The sequence below is a fragment of the Coloeus monedula genome (assembly GCF_965178545.1).
Source record: "Coloeus monedula genome assembly, chromosome: 8".
Lineage (NCBI taxonomy): Eukaryota > Metazoa > Chordata > Aves > Passeriformes > Corvidae > Coloeus > Coloeus monedula.
In genome coordinates this window covers 17,875,081-17,894,708 of record NC_138788.1, presented here as the reverse complement: position 1 = coordinate 17,894,708, position 19,628 = coordinate 17,875,081, and the positions used below count along the sequence as shown (strand labels likewise).

At 41.5% G+C, this 19,628-nt stretch overlaps 1 protein-coding gene across 6 annotated transcripts in view; it reads right to left on the bottom strand.

The window, feature by feature from the left end:
- CAMK2G (calcium/calmodulin dependent protein kinase II gamma) overlaps nt 1–19,628 on the bottom strand; it is a 208,150-nt gene that overhangs the window by 19,057 nt on the left and 169,465 nt on the right. For 3 of the 6 annotated variants that reach the window (XM_082286222.1, XM_082286219.1, XM_082286221.1), the window contains exons 11-14: nt 17,944–18,027; nt 17,245–17,287; nt 9,287–9,327; nt 793–825 (exon numbers count right to left, since the gene is read on the bottom strand). In XM_082286222.1, coding sequence (XP_082142348.1) covers nt 793–825; nt 9,287–9,327; nt 17,245–17,287; nt 17,944–18,027 — 201 coding nt within the window. The remainder of the gene's footprint in view (nt 1–792; nt 826–9,286; nt 9,328–17,244; nt 17,288–17,943; nt 18,028–19,628) is intronic. The other 3 variants (XM_082286218.1, XM_082286217.1, XM_082286220.1) reach the window with 1 other exon arrangement.

The window sequence follows — 19,628 nt, the reverse complement described above, 5'->3', positions numbered from 1 at the left end:
GGTGTCAAAGTGTGTCATTGGGCTATGTATGACTCCTGACAATATGACACTGGCCAATTTCCTCTTTGGACCCTTGAGAGTGGATTTGACTACTTTTTTGACAAATTCTATAGATGTCAAACACCTTGATGGATGAAGAAGAAAATGAACAGGACAGGGGACACAGTTACTGGGTATTTGGTCATGCTGGGATACATAAACAAGATCAGGACAAAAGGAAGTTTTGGATTATAAAGGCTCTGACAAACCTTTTCAGTAAGTATGCTAAAAAAAGGAGTGACCGGCAACTCTGAGCTGCCCAGTGGTGCTGTGTTCACACATTTCATCTGAACAGTGGAGCCCCATCAGTCTCTGCCACATTTAGAGTGACTCCCAGTTTGTTCTACAATGCAAGGCTCCTATCAAGGATGACAGCACCAACACCAGGCAAAGCACCTGTTCCTCTTTTTTGGCACCTCTGCAACAGAATGACAAAGCCTCATGTCCAGGCAAGGCACACACCTGCTCTGCTGAGCCCAGGAGAACCACTGTCTTTTTTTGTTACGCACTCAGAGCAGGCATAGCCAAACTGCGTTGCCAGCAGTTGGATTTTCTGCACAAAATGGGAGCTATATGTGGCCAGAGGATCACAGAGCCCTTTTTGTGAGGACATGGACCCTTCAGTGCACACTGATCCCCCCTGCCGCCCCCCTGCACGGACATGCTATGTAGGGTGATGAGCACAAGCCGAGCGTGCATGGCATGGAAAATGGCGGAGGTACGAATCGCAGGCAGCTTACGGGAGGTGCTCACCATCAAATGCACACTGGAGCTCGACTTCCTTTTCTGGACACATCATTGAGAGAGGGAAAGAGAAGGGAAGAGAGGAGATGAGAAGAAAAGCACAGAAACTATTCACACATTAGTGTGCAAGCAAGGGCCCCCCTGCCAATAATGCTCCCCTGAGGCAGGTATATGCAGCAGCAGAAATGCACAGACACTCAAAAAGGAGCAGAGAGACGTCACCATTAAAGCACACAGCTACACACCAGGGGAAAGGGCAGGGCTGAAGAACCCCATCCCCTCAAACACTGAGGTCAGAACATAGGTGCCCCACACACTGATATAAGGAGCAAAGACAAGAGAGCAATATATATGCAGAAGATGTGGGATACAAGGGGTGTCTCTCTGTGCTCTCCCACCTCAGAAAATGGGGCAGCTTCCCCAGCCAAACTGAAGAGGTAGGCAGAAACCCCCTGTGTGTTCACATTTGGAGGATGCAGAGGTGTGTCTGCAACTCAAATTAGAGGGTAAGTAGGAGGGCACAACAGGAAGGCACACACAGGGGCTAAAGAAAGAAGAAGGAACTTCTGTGCGTAGCATGGGAAGGAGAAAGGTTCACTCACATAGAATTTGGGGCTGATTGGAGAGGTAAGGTGCATTAATGCTCAAATAAGAAAGACAGAAGCACTCAACAGCCAGAACACTTTGCACTCTCAGATACTGGGAGAAGAACAAACAGGTTCAAACACTATTCAACCTTCTTGGACTCTGCTCTTGTTCAATGGCATCTTCAGTCACCTTCAAAGACACCTTCACACCAAACATCACTCTCCAGTAGACGAGTCTCAGCATGCACTTCCCTCCTCTTTCACTAAACTCTTAGTGTCATCCAGTCCAAGCTGAGCCTGGCAGGTCTTTCAGCATTACAATGCTATTCCTTCTCCCTGCTTCTCCACATACATTTTCCATCTGCCCTTCTCCTTCGGTACTATCTAGGCTACTTCTCTGCTGCTTACTACAGTCTAGCCCACAGAGTAGTGTAGGACAGCACCCCCCAGTCAAAACCCACAATGGCGTGGGCTCAGTTCTGCAGCTCTGGACTCCTGCATACTACCACAGCCCCCCCCAGAGCAGCCTGTGAACACAGTACAGGCCATGGAGTTGTTCCTCCCCACTTCATACACTTGCTGAGCCTTCACAGCTCTTACCTTGAATATTGCCTTCATCCCTGCTATCCTCACATCAGAACTCAAGCACACACAGAGACTGGCATGTCTTTGAAAGCAGAAGTGCCCATGTTCACTTCATACCCAGACCAGAACCACACTTATTCACACCATACAGTCCACAGTCACATAGCCACTGCATGAACAGTCTCAAAGTAGCAAAGCTTCTGCTTCATCTGATCTTTAATTCCAGTACAGACAGACTCTGATCTGTTCAGCATTTGGCTCACAAATCTTCCACTTCATGGAGGCACAACACAGGGCTTGCCATTACATGGTTTAAAAATTTGTGATTCCTCTCATATTCTTTCAGGACAATTTAGCTTCTCCACAGGCTTTTCCTCAAGCTACAGCTAAAACAGCATGTACTACCAGTGCGTGAATACAATGCTTAGATGGCCAACAACACAGAGGAATCCTTGTACCCTATCACAACTGGGAATTTTTAACTGGGAAAAATGGAAATTCACACCAATGAAAAACTTCAGGTTTTGACTTTTAATGTATCCTGTAAGTTGCAGCAGACAAAAAGAGACTATATGGATACTGAGGTAAACCTCTCTCTAAGAAAGAGAGTCTCATTTGAAATTCATACAGATTTCCAGTAAGTTACAAAAGTAAAAAAGGGGCAGAAAATGTTAACATACAAGCAAAAGGTTCAATATGAAAAGAAACAACCAAGCCATGCAGAAAACAAACACCCTCCTATACAGAGGCACAAGTAACACTGACACAGGAGGAGACAGAACCCTCTGCAGATCAGAATTTAATTAGAGTACAAGCTAAATTTAAAACAGTGTTAGTCTATTTCAGGGCATGATGTAGTGTAGAAGTCCCAGAAAGCACATTATTACTGGCTACTATAATAACATGGGGAAGAAAAGCCGTATGAAAAGGGAGTGAAGTCTGTGTTATGACCAGAGCATGAAAGTACTACTAAAACACAAGACAAGGTTAGATAATGCCAACATGAGGCACTGGCAGTAGGTGCTAAAGCATCAAAACTTATTAAGTCCAATCATATACAAGGAAGTTACTAAAACCAGATCAATCTCCCAATACATCTTAACAGCTGCATCAGAACCATCTATGTTACCTTCCCAAGGTGACTAGCTGAGTGAGCAAAGCTTTTTGTTCTTCTTCTAATGTGACTGCAACTTAGCAAAGTAAATAAGAGAACAGAAGTTTAGTTATAGAGTTCTCTTTCCCTTCCATAACACAGATACATCTCTAAGAATTACTAGGCAGCACAGAGATGCCCCAGGGAATGAATAGAATTGTTAAAGGCAGACACAGCCTATGGTAAAGTACCTCACTGAACACTTGAAAGGTTTCCCTACACCTCAGTGACAAAACATTCTCCCAAAGCAGTACAGACAACAAACCTAGGGATGAATGTTTGTTACAGTTCTATTTTTATTATGTGTGTGAATTTTAGGTGTTCATCTCAAAAGAGGAGCAGATCCTCTACAGTGAAACTTAAGGAAGAGTCTTGCTTTAGGTAACAATAAACAGAAGTCAGCAGGTGACAGAAGACAACCTGAAGAATCACTGTCTCTTCAGCATAGCAGCAATACTAGAAATGGTGAGTGTAAATCATTCCACAATACATACTGTAAGAAGTAGAGTGATTCCAAGCAAGGTCCCATTCACAGCCCTGGGAACTTAACGTGGCTGGTTTTTTTATGACAGCTTTTTGTGTTTCTATCTTCCACATGCAGTTCTCCCCCAGCTTGATACTGACAGTATTTATGTTAAAATATCACGCTTGCAGCAACTCATATTCCTCTGGAGACTATAGTCATTTCAGAACTTAAGGCAGGAAAAAAATGTTGAACTAAAAGCAGATCATCATAGTGAGCGTCATCCTGAACCAGCAAATTTGAGGTCCTATTTCTACTTCTGCTTTAGCCCTTTTGTGTGATGCTGAGCAAATAATTTAATCTTTGTCAATCCATCTTCTCTCTTGCCCTTTTGTCAGCTTGTCTATTTAAATTGTAAGCTAAGAAGCAAGGATTTTCTGCTTAGCCACCACTAGCTAAGCAAACTGGACCCTTGATCTCAGTTGGTGTTTCTAGGCATTACAACAATGCAGTGAAAAAACTGAATGCATCAAAGGTGGATGTAACATGCTACTGGATGTCAGCACTTAAAGGGATCTGAAGGACTCCCCAGGTGTTTTGCATAAAGCAGTTCAGCACGAAACTCTGCTATTCAGATGAACTTGGGTTCTCCCTGTTTAGCTTCACCATAAACAATCTTTAAACAGTATGGCTTTAAGATTATAACAAGTCCAGATACAGAGATAGGAGCTTTAACTCCTGCTGGTCACAGTGGATGTTACGTGACCCTTGCAGACTTTATAGGTTGCTTCACCTTGCTACTGTGCCTTCTCTGTTTAAGGCATGCTTTCACCAACTGCTTTCCCTGCAGCCATGTCAGTCTACAGAGCATCCTTCCTTCCTCACATACTCTTTACCGGGCAAAGGGCAGGGAAAGCTGGTACCCATCAGGCATAAAATGTACACTTACTGCAATATTCCTTACAAACAGCAGAACAAATGGTATTTGGTGCCTCTTTGCAGTTACGTAACATAAAGGTCAGATTTTAAAACATTAACCTTGTTAAACCAAAAAATGGATTTTTACTCTCAGTTGAGTCCTCCTTTCAGCTGTGTTATTCAGCTTTCACTGGGAAAGAAAACAGAGTGCATGTGGCAGAAAGACAAGGCAGAAAATCAACAGACTTTGCAGAGCATTGCAAGTGAATGCTGTTAAAATCTGCATCCCACAGCATACTCCACAATTTAGTATCTACATAGAGTGTTACAGTGGGCCTGAGGAACATTATTGATATTATTTTATAACTCCTAGTCACAAACCCAAGTGGCCAGAAGTAAACAAGAAAGAAAAAGAGAAACTGACAAAGAGCTTAGAGAAGGACCAATTTAAAAATAATTATAATTACATGCTTAACTAAAAATTACACTTTGTGCACTAACAAATTCTGATTATAGAAATGGGTCTGTCAGGCCCTGCTAGAACTGGAAACACACACAGCCTCTCACACCAGCAGGATGTGAAATACCCCTTTGGAAAAAAGGGAGCACAACTCTTTGAAGTGCTACCCCGAGACAAAAAAAAAAAAAAACCATCAGCAGTAAGACTGTAACACTAACTACAGAGAGCCCAGACCCTGACAAGCTTAGAGGAAGGACACTCAGCATAAAGTGTCCTTAATCTTCATCCAGGTGTTTGCCCCAGCCCACTCCTTAACCCCTCTCTCACCTTACAGTAGATGGCAAGTCCAGATTACAGGCAGAAGGGGGAACAAGAAAGCAAATAAATTTGATATGAAACTATCTAAAGTAAATTTTAAAATGGTAGCTGCGCAATGTTGCTCATAAATTTAGAATCTTAAAAAAATACCTGGGACCTACAGTGATGACCACAAGATATGTGGTATGTTACATGGCTCTGCACCTCCTCACTTAGTATCTTCTAGTCTCACTTTCTGGATTTGAAAGCAGGAAAGCATATTCCTTGAGGATAAAACTTGGGCCTTCCTGCTGCTACTCCAACAGCTTGGATCCAAATTCTGCTTGAAGAAAGTGAGTGCAGCACTACAAAGGTTTAGTGAGCAGGCAGAATTTAAGATTCAAGGCAGTTGAAATCATTCATTATTTAAGATAATGGAAAAGTTCTCAAGTGCCAAGCTGATGAAATATCTACCAATTAGCAGAATTAGTACTTGAAATAGAAGCAACAGTGCAAAATGAAAACCAGGAATGGTTCAAATAGATTTTGGAAAGGAATTTGCTAGAAGAGAAGGTCATATCCATGGAAATTTATCAAAAGAACCCCAGTGTGGACACACTAGTATTGGAATTAAAAAAAAAAAAAAAAGTTTCTTTCTTTCTGCCACTCCCTTCCAAAATGGTCTGATCCAAGTAAAATGCATGCATCTTCATTGCTTTAGTGTCAAACTTTCTTCAGCGAAGGAATTGAGCCTATTGCTAGAGAAACAGAATTTGTGCCTTTTTTTTATGTATCAGCTCAACACAACTCACACTAGATGCTCATATCACCACGTATGACTATTAAATCATTCCTCTCTCATTTATGCTAAGTCAGCAAGACATGCTGTACCTTGCATCAGAAATTCACCAACACACATTTTCATGGAGTTATTGGGAATAAAGCCTGAGATAGATGTATATGTCTCACAATTACATAGTATTGTGTAATACTATGTAATAGAAATTCCTACTGTACTTGTCAAACAATCCAGAATTCTAGCACAGACAGCTCTGAATGCCAGCCAAAAACCAGGGAAAGTTACCTTGAACAGAAAGTAAATTAATACAAACTGGCAGTACTTTTTTCTCAGTGTCTTTAAAGCCATTAAGTTTTACACTAGTGTAATAATCCACTTGTGGAAGAAATACTCCTTCTAAGAGAAATACTCTTTCATTCTTATCTACTTTGTGGATATCTGCAACAACAGCCTCATGGTGCATAGTCACCCTGGATCAGATAAAACCACTGAAGAAACTGAAATGTATTTTCTCTCAAATCTCCATAAAGAGTTGATTTCCAAGATGGTTTTAAGAGAAAAACAAACAGAAAATTCAACCATCAAACAAACCAGTCTGCTTATCTGGAGGAAACATGAGAAACAGCCTAACCAGATGGCATGTGGTCAGCAGCAGACTACAGTTAAAACTACCACATGCAGTGCTTGTTCTAAAACTACATCTGATGTTAGAATAATTTATATAGGAAGTGAGAGTGAAAAGGACACCACAAAGCTGAAAATCTGGTTGGTGCTCAAGCCACGGTATTTGTGCTCTGCATTACTGCAATGGGCAGAAAATCATCGTTTGCTGCAAGTAAGACCAGATGCTCCCAACTCAGCCAGACACTGGCAGAGTTGTTTGTCAGAACTGTACAGGGTGAGAAAGTGAATGGAGCTAAAATGACAAGTTTCCTGCAAAAGGAGCAACACATGACAAGTATGCTGGCCACAATGGTGAGGCCACCAACCAGTGACCAGCACAGAGATTGTCTCCAGCAGCCAATGGGCCAGTACTGCTCCAATAAGCAAATGGACATGGTAAAGAGCTACACTACCATGGGGTGACTAATGGGATGCAGCACCCATTACAGTAGGGCAAGGAAAGAGATAAGCACATAGACATAGAAATCCTACAACAGAAGTGTTAAGGATGTCCTACAAACATACACAGACCACTACCCGCTCTCTATCTTGTCCAAGCTTAGCACTGGGGGAAAACAACTTTTACCTTTAAAATTCTGTATTACTGAGCAGAAGAGTAAGTCAAAACAGGAGCTTTAATAAGAAATATATTATTATTTCTGAGTTTTAACACTTACAGAAATGAGGACTCAAAACCCACACTTGAAGATAGACACCATTTAGGGAAAATGGGAAGCTTAAACTCCTCTCCTGAGGGCCCTCAGCCCAGGATGAACATGAGCAAAGCACCTCATGGACAACACTGGGCTTCACACTGCAAAGCCAGACTGCTGTAAGAGTTTGGAGGGAGGAAGCTGCATGCAGACTCTTGACTGCAGGTCTCCAGTGTCCTGCAAAAGCAGCGGTTTCCAGAGGAAAATCTCATTCACCATGAACAGAGAATGCTATGCTCTCTAATATACCTTCCACTTTACAGGTATTCAATTACACATACGAGGAACAACATATACTGCAAAAAGCTGAAGAAAAGTAAATCCAGAATTATCCTTTTCACAGAGGAAGACACAGAGGAAGAGGTGTACTCCATGAACCAAACACCACAAGCTTTCCATGGAGCTGGAAGGTTCTAACATACAGGGTCTCCTTGTAACTACACTATCAGGAAATTGTGCCTCAAGATTTACATGCACATCCTTTGTCCATTTTTTGAATATTTTGACCCAAGATTTTGAAGCAAGCAGCTGTTGGTTCACAGTTCACAACATTTGGGATAATCCATTCTTATTCCACCGGAATTCTACTGTAATGTTTTCAATATCAACAAATGCAGCAACTATAACACACTTGCTGTATTAGTGTGCATGCGTTCAATGAATGTCTGTACAAGAGGCAGGCTGGTGCAATGGCCAAAAGCTCACTCTTGCTGGCACATTTCAAAGACAAGAATCCTAGGGCAAGAACAGCATTTTCATAGAGCATTTTGATCAAAAAAAACTAACCCCAAAACTTGGGTGTCAGTAGGGAAAAATACTGCAGAACTGTAAGAATGCATGTTTTACTAGAGCAGTTCCCAAAAAAACCCCGTAACTTCTGAAAACACCTCTTTTTTCAGCAGCCTGCTTGTACTGTGAGGCCTCTGGGAACAAAGCCTCATTAAAATGGAAAAAGGCTCAGAAAGCAGGAGAGAACAAGTGTGCTGGTCCTGCAGTGTGAATGTCAGCCTCCCAGCATGGGGAGAATGAAGACTGTCCACAGTGCTAAACCAGGAGATGAACTGCTCCACCTAACATCTGTGGAGAAAGGTTTGGACTTCAAAGAAAAATGCAAGCAAATAAACCCAACTCTTCTTTTCCATGTGGAGGACAATTATTCTTTGGAACAGTTAGGGGAGGACTGTGCTCTAGACTGTAATTATCTCTCCTCCAGTACCAGATGGTAAAGGGCTGCTGCCTGCAACAACAGAGCCTTTGCAAGGGCCTATGTGACCTCCAGAATTAAATTACGACCATGCAACACAAAGAGGGACATTGAAGTGGGGAAAAAGTAATTCCCTTCAGAAGGGAACAGAAAAGTGCCTCAACTTCAGGCACATGAACTGAACTCTTAATGCAATACTCAGTTTCCGTTCTGTCCAAACATGAACATTTGGAGGCTCCTCCTTCCCCACCCTTCTTCCCAGCTCAACCTTCAGCATCTGTCCAAGGGAGTAGACAAAAAAACTTCCATGGAGTCTGCTGGGTATATCATCACTCTGCACTGAACAAAACAGACTAGTCAGAGGCATGTGTCACAACTGAGCAAGTCCTTGGTCTTTCTAATCCAGTGCTGACCACTTCTCCATACATCACAGAAAGGGGAAAAGGAATTCCTCCTGCTACAACAGTGCATGTAGCTAGTTGTGCATGTAGGGAACACTAAGATCCCACCCAGGCTTCCATAACAAGACACTGTTTATAAGCAATCCCAGCCACAGGACAGGGCTGTGGTTTTACCCTGGAAGGGGACGGGCACCAGACAGAGTGGCTGCCTCCTGTTCAGATGGTGGGAGAGACAGTGAAATGGCAAAGCAAGAACTTACCTTCACTCCATCTGACTTCTTGTTCAGCAGGCTTTTGGCAGCTGTGGAGAGAAGCAGAAGTAGGTCAGATTTTGGTTTCAAGACTTCTCTCTCTCTCCCCCCACCACTTCCCTCAAAAATGCACAAAACTTCAGAAGGACAACCATCCTGCTAACTCCTCTCTAGCAGCAAGAGATCTGGAAAACAGGACAAGTCACTCATTAAATCCATCCTGATAGCAGAGAGTCATCTATCCTATCTATCATTCACCTATTTAAGCAAAAATACTACCACTTTTACCACCTCAAGAGAACCAAGTCTGAAATGGTAATTTAGAGCTTCTCTGTCAATGCTCCACTCTCACACTGTGACCCCATCCAGAAGTGTCAGCAGTTACAGGGGGAAAAGCTTAAGAAATCTGTCAGATTTTTGCAACAGGATAAAGGCTGCACCTATAAGTGCAGCCATCCACATAACACATGTGGTTTATAAAGGGGGTACTGATAACACAGAAGCCTTCTGATTACTGTTACTCACAGTTACTCTGAGGATGGCTGGATAGCTAAAAGGAAGGGACTGAAAAAGTGCAAAAGGCAGCATCTGACAACTGTTAAAAAAAGAGAGAATGGCAAAAGAAACAGGGAACTAGGCTGAATTTCTTCACTGAAAGATAACAGTGCTCTTCTGTGCTCAACTTGAACAACTGGCACTATCAATGAAACTGAGAGAATGATAAGCACACTGAGAGAGCCCACAACAAATGCCTGGCAGAAGGCACACTTGGGAGTGATGAAGATGCTCCATCTATTACAGCAAAATGGTACACTGACATCAACTGTCAACAGTAAGACTCCATCTACAATTTCAACAGATATAAAACATATCTTGTCTACTTAGGAAGAATGTTTTCAGTTGTTTCAACGTCTGTAAACAGCATGAAAGACAACTACTGTACCAACATATGATATGGCTCTCCTAAGCAGCTGCTGGGAAGCTTATGGGTCTGGGCACCTGGGTTTTAGGTGCAGCAAAGATGAGGCCTAGGGAAAAGGCAAGTCCTAAGACAATGCTCACGTGACTGTTGAAATGTTCCATTCCCAAGGACATCCTGACCAACTTGCACAGAGTGCTCAGTCTCTCTAGAAGCAGCAACATTAGGCAAAAAAGGATTTTGCGATACCTAAGCAACTGTTCTAATTTTATGTCAACCACATTTTCCACCCTGCCTTCCCTACAAGACCCTACAGACACAGATTAACTACACAATATTAGCTGAGTTGGTGCAAATGACTACAGCATTTCCTCCCAACAAAGAGGTGGCACCCCATATAAGCTTACTAGAATCTTTGAATTGGTTTCCTAGTTCTACTCCCTAATGCAGGTATAAAGCTAGATTACAATTTTGTTTTCATTCCAGTTCTCAGTAACCAAGAACACCAGAAGAACCTCATGCAGAGGTTTTCTGAATGAGATATGTCAAACCACAGTATTTCAATGTGCACGCACGAAGGTGGGCCAAGTGACCCAAACAACTCATCTGCCCTGAAACAGTCTCTTTGCTGAGTGTAAACATATTAAAGCATTGCAAGACTGCAAGACAAACAAGTTCTGGCCACCTTCAAGGCATGACAAAGGCTAGCTTGATTCTACATGCAAGTGAGAAGGAGAACAACGTGACTACAGGATCAAAAGGGGTCCAGCGTTCATACTGCACATGCATCAAGGCATCTCACACAACAACTGCTGAAAACAAGAAACTGTTACAGCCTTACAACACTTCAGAAGGAGTAAAGGATTCTGCAACTTAACAAATATGCCAAATGGGACATCCTTGAAGTGAAAAAAACCCAACACCATCAGAAAAGCAAAAGAGTACCACCATATGTTCTGAGAACGACCCAGAGACAAGCAGGGAAGCAACATTTTTCACACTTTCTGCAGTTTTCCCACAACCTCACATTTGTCTTTGCGGACAGAAGACAACTTAAAATCATGTTCTACAACATTAAAGAAAATTCAGCTGAGAGTCCCACTCTGCAGCCCAGCACTACATAATGTTGTGCTGGGCTGCAGCCTGCTTGTCCAGCCTCCTTCCCTGACTGCACCTCTGCATGGCACACGCTGCTCACCCACAGGCCTGACAGCATCCCAGTACTGTAGAAAGAAACTTGGTCTGTGGTGTATTTAGTTCTTGCAGCGTACTGTGGTTTATAAGGACAGCTGGAGAGCCCATTAAATGCATTCACACATGAAGATGATTCAGACACCTCAGGCAAAAGGGAAGCATGCAGGTCTACCCACAGATCAACCTGTACATGTTACAAGATGGAAATTAAAGGGGATTTCTGCGCAAGCAACAAGACTTCCTGTAACAATAATCACTTTAGAAGACAGGCAGATTAGCAAAGAGACAACAGGAGGGGAAAAATCCAAAGAGAGATGCAGGCAGATTCTTTACTGTTCCTAGAATGGTCTTGTACCAATGCTCTATGATTTTCCAGGCATGAGATACTAGTATTAATTTTTTTCTATCCTTCCCATTTCCTCTACATGTTAAAGGGATTAAATTCCCTCTTCTCAGTGAGCTAAGAGTTCTCCTAGAGTAAAGAAACACAAAAGCACATGCTGTTAACCCAGTAACTTAAAAACAGAATTCTGTTCTTGGCTTAACAAGACACTCTTCAGTTAATCTCTGTAGAGAAACACAAAAGGCCTCTCCTGCACATACCCCTCCCTCTTCCCGCATTTCTCAGTTTTGGCCTCCATAGTAAACAGCCTGAGCTCTGAACCATGCTCCTGGCAGAAACACAAATCCCTAATGCTGAACTCATCAGCAATAAACACCAGACACTCTGGATGTACCAGAGCCAAGGGGGGACTGAAGAGGAATTGAAACACCCACTCCAAAGACAGCCACAGGTGGTATCTTCCCCACTGCCAGTCCTACTGCTCCTCTTCCAGAGAGAGCAGCCCTTCATCCAGCCTGCCCTTGGGTTTGCCCTGCCCTCAGCTGCCAAAACTCAGTTACATTTCTCATCTCAGTTAAGCTTCCAGAGTTTTTTTTTGGGGATGCAGGAGGAACACTGCGGTTGCTTTTATTACATCTGACTAACTTACCATGCTAGTCTAACAGACAAGCCAAGTTCTGCCTTCTAAACATAAGCATTTGTACCTGGAGAATTCTGGACTTTACTGAGACTTGATAAAATAAAAATTGTATCATACCAACACAGACTTCCCAATGACACAGAATTGCAGCTTGACATCCTCATATTCTCAGTTCAAAGAAAGTCATATTAACTATTTCTCACCTCGATGTCACTTCTGGGGTCACCACAAAGGAGTCAACAGTCAGTCTACAGTCACAAGAAGCACTTCTGGCTACCATCACAAACAATGCCCATGAATGCAGTGTAACTTCAAGAGTATCTATTTATTAAGGATAAACACCACAATAAAAAGTATTCACAGAGCTTTCCTAAACGTTAGAGAGAGGAATGTAGAAGAAATGATTATAATCATTTACATCCAATTTGATGATGAATTAGACTCTCTGGCTATGTGATAAACACTTAAATGCAGTAATGAAATCCATATCACTCTAGGAAGTTGCGAATGGAAGTTACTTACTGAAATCCACTACTTTGGCAGGTCCACACTGTAGTAGTTGAGCACCATTCACTAAAACCCCTTACTGTTTCTTAAGAAATTTAATAGATACAGAAAAAACACCTAAAGACAACTTAATTTTTCATTAAATGTGACTTAATCTTCTTCTTGGAAAACGTGGTTTCCAGTGATGTTACATTTATTTAGTCAAAGCTCTGGAAATACCTTAATAATCTTTTCCCTCCTCATATTTTCATCCTTTGGATTCATACCAGGAGTTACAAGTTTCTGGTCCTGAATCAATATCTACCTAACACAACATAGTAGAAGCTTCAAATATATTACTCATTTCAGTTAAAGGAAAGAACTCAAATTTCAACCTGATATAAATATATATATATATATGTATGTATGTACATACACACACATACAAAATAGCAAAAATTCAGTTTCACACACACTTCTGGAAGGGAGGTGTAACAAGACAGCAATATATTACAGTACCATTTCAGTATTTGTATTATTTCCTCCTTCTTGCTCTTTAGTCAGCTAAAAATGTCTCTGTACAGGTTACACTAAACATGCACAGGCATATTCAGGCCTTCTTTACTTAGTTAGAAAGAACTCTGCTCCTTGAATCTTCCTCCAGCCTCTCTCAACCTCACCTATCTAGTTAAAATCCCAAACCTGCACATTGGTTAATAAAGACCCATAGAGACACGTACCGAATTCCAGTTACTGTCACACGCTGCCATAACTCCCTCACAAAACTGACTTGAGCAAGCAGTGACAATAACCCAGAAAAAAGCTCAACATCAGTTAAAAATAGAGGTTTCAGGCATAAGGCTTAATTACCTCCAATGTCTGCCTTATGATATATTTTGGACACAGCACTTGTGCTGAACCACGTGACAGAAGTGAATTTCAGTGTGAAAGCTTGTTGAACAGCTCCCCAAACCAACAGTTGCAATCCCCTTAGGAAAACAGTATTAAGAATTTCACATAGGCCATTTGTAAGTTGTGCATAAAAATCAACTTAAGGAGAAAAGCCACTTCTCAGCATTTTGTGAAGATGGCTGCTCCTAAGATGAAAATCAAGTTTTTTCCATCCTTTCACTCAGTTTATAGCAAGCTTATTTACAGAGTTTTATCTCCATAAATGTGTCCAGGCACCCTTAAATATTGCAGGAATCTCTGAAAACCTTGCCAACTCTCTCCTAGTAATAAATTTACATTTACTTCTCAGAAGATGATTTAGGAGTTTCTTGCATATGATCTAACCAGTTGATTTACCCAACTGCACTTGTGTATTCTGTAAGTGAATGCAGATCAGTGTTTGCTTGGACTATCTGAACATCAGAAGCTCCAGGTGAACACCCAAGTAATCCTGTGTATAGCCTGGTGTGACCCTAACAATCCGACAACAAAACTTAGATTGCATTGTTCTCTCTTGCAGCTGAATTAACCACACCAGAGTGTGGAGAGAAGCTACAAATCCCTTATTATAACCAGGTTTCAACTTCCTGATTTATACTGAAAGGAGTGCAACTGTACCTGCTTTTAACAAATAGCCCACAGCTGGCCTGAGATGCAGTCTTCTAAAGTGAACCACAAACAGCCAATATTAAATGGCTAAATGTATCATAACTGGGGAAAGGAACCAGATATCCTTTAACTTAACTGGCCTGGGGCAAAAGGCACATAGCAAGCAACAAATTACTCACAAAAGAACAGAAACTTGGTTTTGTTTTTGTTTTTTTTCTTTGTAAAAAGCAAGAATTTTTGGTAGGCTAAAAAAGAGAGTGAGTATTGCTACAGATTCTTTAGGTATACAATTTATCACAGGCCTACACAGTGAAGGAACTCCATATTACAAAATGTGACACAGGAGATAGTAATGACAACAAGATTAAAGGAGTCTTCTCATATTTCCTGCAGATAGTACAGTCGTGCCTAATTAATTGATACTGGGGTCACATGAGCCTTCATTTTCCTCTTTGTTCAAAACATCTGTGAAAGAAGGTTTTAGGAGATCTCATCCCCAGACAGGAAGAAGCTTCTCTCTTCATAAATCTAGTTCCCTGTCTGCTGGGAACGGGACTTTAAAAAAACCCACAAAATAGTGTCACCCAATTAGAGAAAATAAAAAGCCCTTAGGGAAAGAAACAAGTATTATTGCAGAACTCTTCAAGGGCAGTTAGATGCCTGTCATGATAAGAAAAGTCTGAGCTCTACCCAAAGTTCCCACACGAACTTTTAAACTTATTACTTTTAGTTAGCATGCATTTATTCTTTAATTCCAGCAGATGTATCTACTTCAACTGCAACAACTAGAAAACCTAAGTAAATTAAAAAACAATTACAATTAAAAAAAAAAAATGTCAAGCTCATATTACATACAGTCCTACAAAGAAAATAGGAGTAGATGATCTCACCTCTTTAGAAACATGAAAGCGTAAGGCATTCCTACTCTTGATAGAGACTTTGCATCTAAATTCACAACATCTCTCTCTGGACAGTTTTTTTGAATGTCTCATACTTGGAATCACAGTTTATATTCAAAGCAGAACTCACTGACACTGCAAACCCTGCACTCACTATGGGCCACCTAGGATTTCCTTTTCTTCAGTTGTTAACTGAAGTGGATCCAGCAGCTTCAGCCCTTGAGACAGAGAAGAATGAGTAGAGAAAGATTTTTCTCCTCAGTACTAGCTCAGGGATTAAGTGGATGTATAGGTCACACACCATTAAGGAGAACCCTTCTCTCTGGCATTTCATGTACTCACAATCTGAGCCATAGGAGATTTTCTTACCCAAGCACTTCTGCAGCTTCACTAGAAGTGACAACATTTGCAGACTAAAAATTAATCTAAAACTTCTGTTTATTAAAAAAAAAAATAAAAGCCCTGTCTATCTCAGAATCAGCAATTAAATGAAATAAAAACAAGCTGTGTAAATAGAACAAAAACAGTTCACACCAGCAGAAGGCCCAAGAAAATGTTTTGTTCTGTATAGGCCTGCGGAAGTCCTGTCATTGTGCCATAGCTCCTCAAATAGTTATTTCAGAATCAATCTCAGAAAACAGTATAGAATTTTTAAGTCCTATAATGGCACAATCCTGGGACAGATGAATGGATAAAATCACTCCATCCCTTTAAGGCCAAACAATGAGAAATGCAGTAAAAAGAAATTGCTATAGCCTCAAATAATGCTGACACGTGGGCAGAGCTTTACCTGAAAGCAAGAACCATGAAAAAAAAGTGTTCAGATGTTGCAGATGGTCGTCCCTTAATTGCAGCATGGTTTCACATGTTTTGTTTTTTTTTTTTTTAAAGCACCATACAGGAGGTTAAAAACACTGCCTTGAGTTCACAGAAGAATGTATGCATGAACGTGCACTTTGTATGCTGGGATGATCATTTCACAGAGGTTTTCATTCCAATTACAAGTTTATTGGAACAACACCCAGAATATAATTATTGATATCCACCATTAGTAAATGGCCAGATGAAATTAATACACTTCCATCATCACATAATCCATACAGCAGACTTCCACTTGAAAGCAGCTGTAGTCAGGTGCAATAAAAATCTGACTCATGCATTCAGTGATTGCTCTTTTAAAAGAGAAAAAAAATTACAGAGAGGGTAAAGAAAACAAAGAATCTCATAAACCAAAAGCACTTAGAAATAGAGGTCTTCCACCCAAATGGAAATGAACACAGATCAGACTGCGTCACCTAGGTGTGCCGAGCCAAGATAATAATCTTCCAAAAAGCATGGATTTACATGTTGAGATTTGCATTTTCAGTAAATGCACTACGTAATGCAGTTGGGTGGGAGCCAGACTACCAGCTATTAAATTTAAAAAGACGAAAACCACTTCTGAGACTCCAAGAAGGAAAACTAATAGCTAGACACTTCAGATGCATTTTTGATGAGTCAAAGTAATACAATACCCAAATAGCTCCTGTCCCTATTCTCACCAATTACTTCCCTGTCCCTGCCTCAGGTCTAAAGGAAACACTCCTACATAATAAGAGCTCTTCACTCTTGGTTTATGATGGGAAAGCTGATGATACCAGCTAGAATTTCTCACAAATAATTTGCTAACAAAATATCATGAGCTGATTATGGAGGCTGACTTTATTTCTGTTTTGTACCAGACTACAATACCATGTGTTCCTCTCCAAACAAATCATTTCCTATTTCACACTGGTCACCAGCCGAGGCAAAGTGACCACCATTACACCATGATGAACTGAAAGCATGTTTCCTCCCCTCCTACTTGACCCCAAAAAGGTTAAAATATTCTCCAGCTCACTCACACAAAGCAAAACCAAGGAAGGGCTGGGAACATTGAGGACTTACCTGAAAAATTCCGAGACACAAGCATCGTTGTGAGGATTGCACCCTGTGGGGAAGAGAAAGCAGGGATAATAGAAAGTGCCGCTTGAGAAAGGGGCTGGGCTGACCCATGAAGAACACAATGCATCAGTTACTAATGCAGAGGTAAAGCAATGCTACCCTGAACATCCCTAGTGTGTCCAGGATTCCCATGTGTGGCTGCTGGGCCTGACACAGGACCACTCACAGTCCTGCCTTTCTAGAGCAGCAGCTGCATGCCAGGCAGGATAGCCTAGGAAATCCGAAATGGCACTAAGAATTACACTTCAACATGTAGCTGCTTCCTAGCTTTCAAACAGCAGATAGCTGCTTTGTGCACAGGCCAGAGGCTTTGCCCCAGCTGCAGGCAACTGGTAACACTAGTACTGGAAGGTGCAGAGCGTTCAGAACTAAAAGTCCCAGAACTAGCTGCTCTATTTCAACTTGCTGGCAGAAAGTAGAAGGGGTGAATATGTAGCAGAAGCAGCATGAAAAGCTTAGAGCTTGGAGAAAGAAACTACTCAGCTCTTCAGTACACTACTTCAGTACTCTGTACCGGAGGATCACATAAGGTACTTCTCTAACACTGTGCTAGCCATGGAAAAAAGTACTGCTGCTAGGAAGGCACTAACCTCAAATTCAGAGAACTAAAAACAAACTTAAGGCAAATTAAGATGTACTTACCTTTAGCTTCCTTCTAGCATTGAACTTTCTCAAGCATTCCACAGTCTCCTGCCTGTGCATCATCGATGCAACAGTGGATCGTTGCTGAAAAACAAACAGCAGAAGATCAAGAACATGCCCATACCAAATCAGCCAGGGAAGTTTATTCCACTTGCACTGATCAGTCAAGACATTCAAGCTGACATGGCCAAGCCTCTCACCACTGCATGGCTGCAAAACACTTGCAACTGGTTCATAACTTGAGAACTTCCATCAAGACACATTAAATCAAGGTGGGCTATTACAGGACTGTGCCCAAGAAATTTATGATTGAGGCACAGATGAGAATCAGTGCTCCCTGCCTTTCAGGCACATGCAAGATTTAAGGTAGTAAGAAGACAAAGCCAACAAATGAACAAGCATACTCATGGGGAACCGAGTTAGAGGCACTATAGAAAAGACCTAGGCTGCATTAGTTACAGCTTGAAAGGGAAATTTCAAGCAGTAAGTGAATTCTTGTGATCAGCAGCCTTTCTGGACATGGCAACCCCCTGAATGTAAGAGGTTGACTAGCAGAGGCTTTGGCATCTTTGTATCAGTATTGCAGAAACAGATTCTCGGTGTGTAAGAGAAAAGATAATGTATTTCTATTGTATCAATGCAAAAAAATGAGCATAAAATCTCTATCCCGTGATACACATTTGTCATCCACAGCAGACTGGGATCCCATCAGCTGCAAAAAGACAACTTCCCAGAAGTGTTGCAGTCATTAAGACTACATGAGGAAATCAGAGACTGATACTGCCAAGCATTTAGAGCACATGAGGAAGTCAGTAACTAATGCCAAAGTAGCTGTTGCTCTTGCATAGAACCACAAGCCTGAATTCCCTTTACAAGGATAGTGGGTGAATTTCTAACCTGGCAGATAAGTGTGAACAAAGTCTCCACTAACTTTCTCTTGCTTGGAAAAAATTCTGCAATACCCAAAAGAACTGTAAACCATGCTTATGTTCAGCTAGTTTATGAGAAGTCTCTGCTTTGATCCTACTGTCAAAGCTGGTCACCCACTGCAGTACAAGGCAGCATGTGGGGAGAATGTAGCCGAAGTGTCCTCAAACAACTGGTGGTCACTGTTCATCCAGCCTCCTTAGGAGAGACAGTGATCTCCAGTTGTTTGATGTGAGCTTACAAGAGTCAGGACACATACTTCAGAAGTTCAGTGATGCTAAGAAACTCAGTGTCTCAGATAAACTTTTAAGATTTCCTACAACATTTACTTTAGAGCGGCGGTACATCTCCAGAGAGGAAACATACATTGTGCACCCAGGGACTGCAAAGCAAAGGGAATCAACAGACTCAACAGGAAGCAGTTTCAGTGAGAGGCTGACATGGTTGGAAAGTGAATTCAAACTCCCCCTAGCTCAGAGAAGAAAAGTTGCCACAGGGAGTGGGCTATCCTAATACAACTTTGGCTACAGACATTGAGAGGAAAGTTGTATTATATCAGGAACTGCAATGGTTTACAAGCATGCAAGGAGAAAAAAAAAAAAAAAAAAGAAATGTAGTCTCAGCTACTGTGAAGTTTTGACTTCCAAGGAACTTGCATCATTTTACAGCAGACACTCCTGTTAGACACATGTTCACATAAGTAAGTTTAAATTGATAATCTGTTGATTTGTGGTAGAAGGACACTACCACCACAGTTT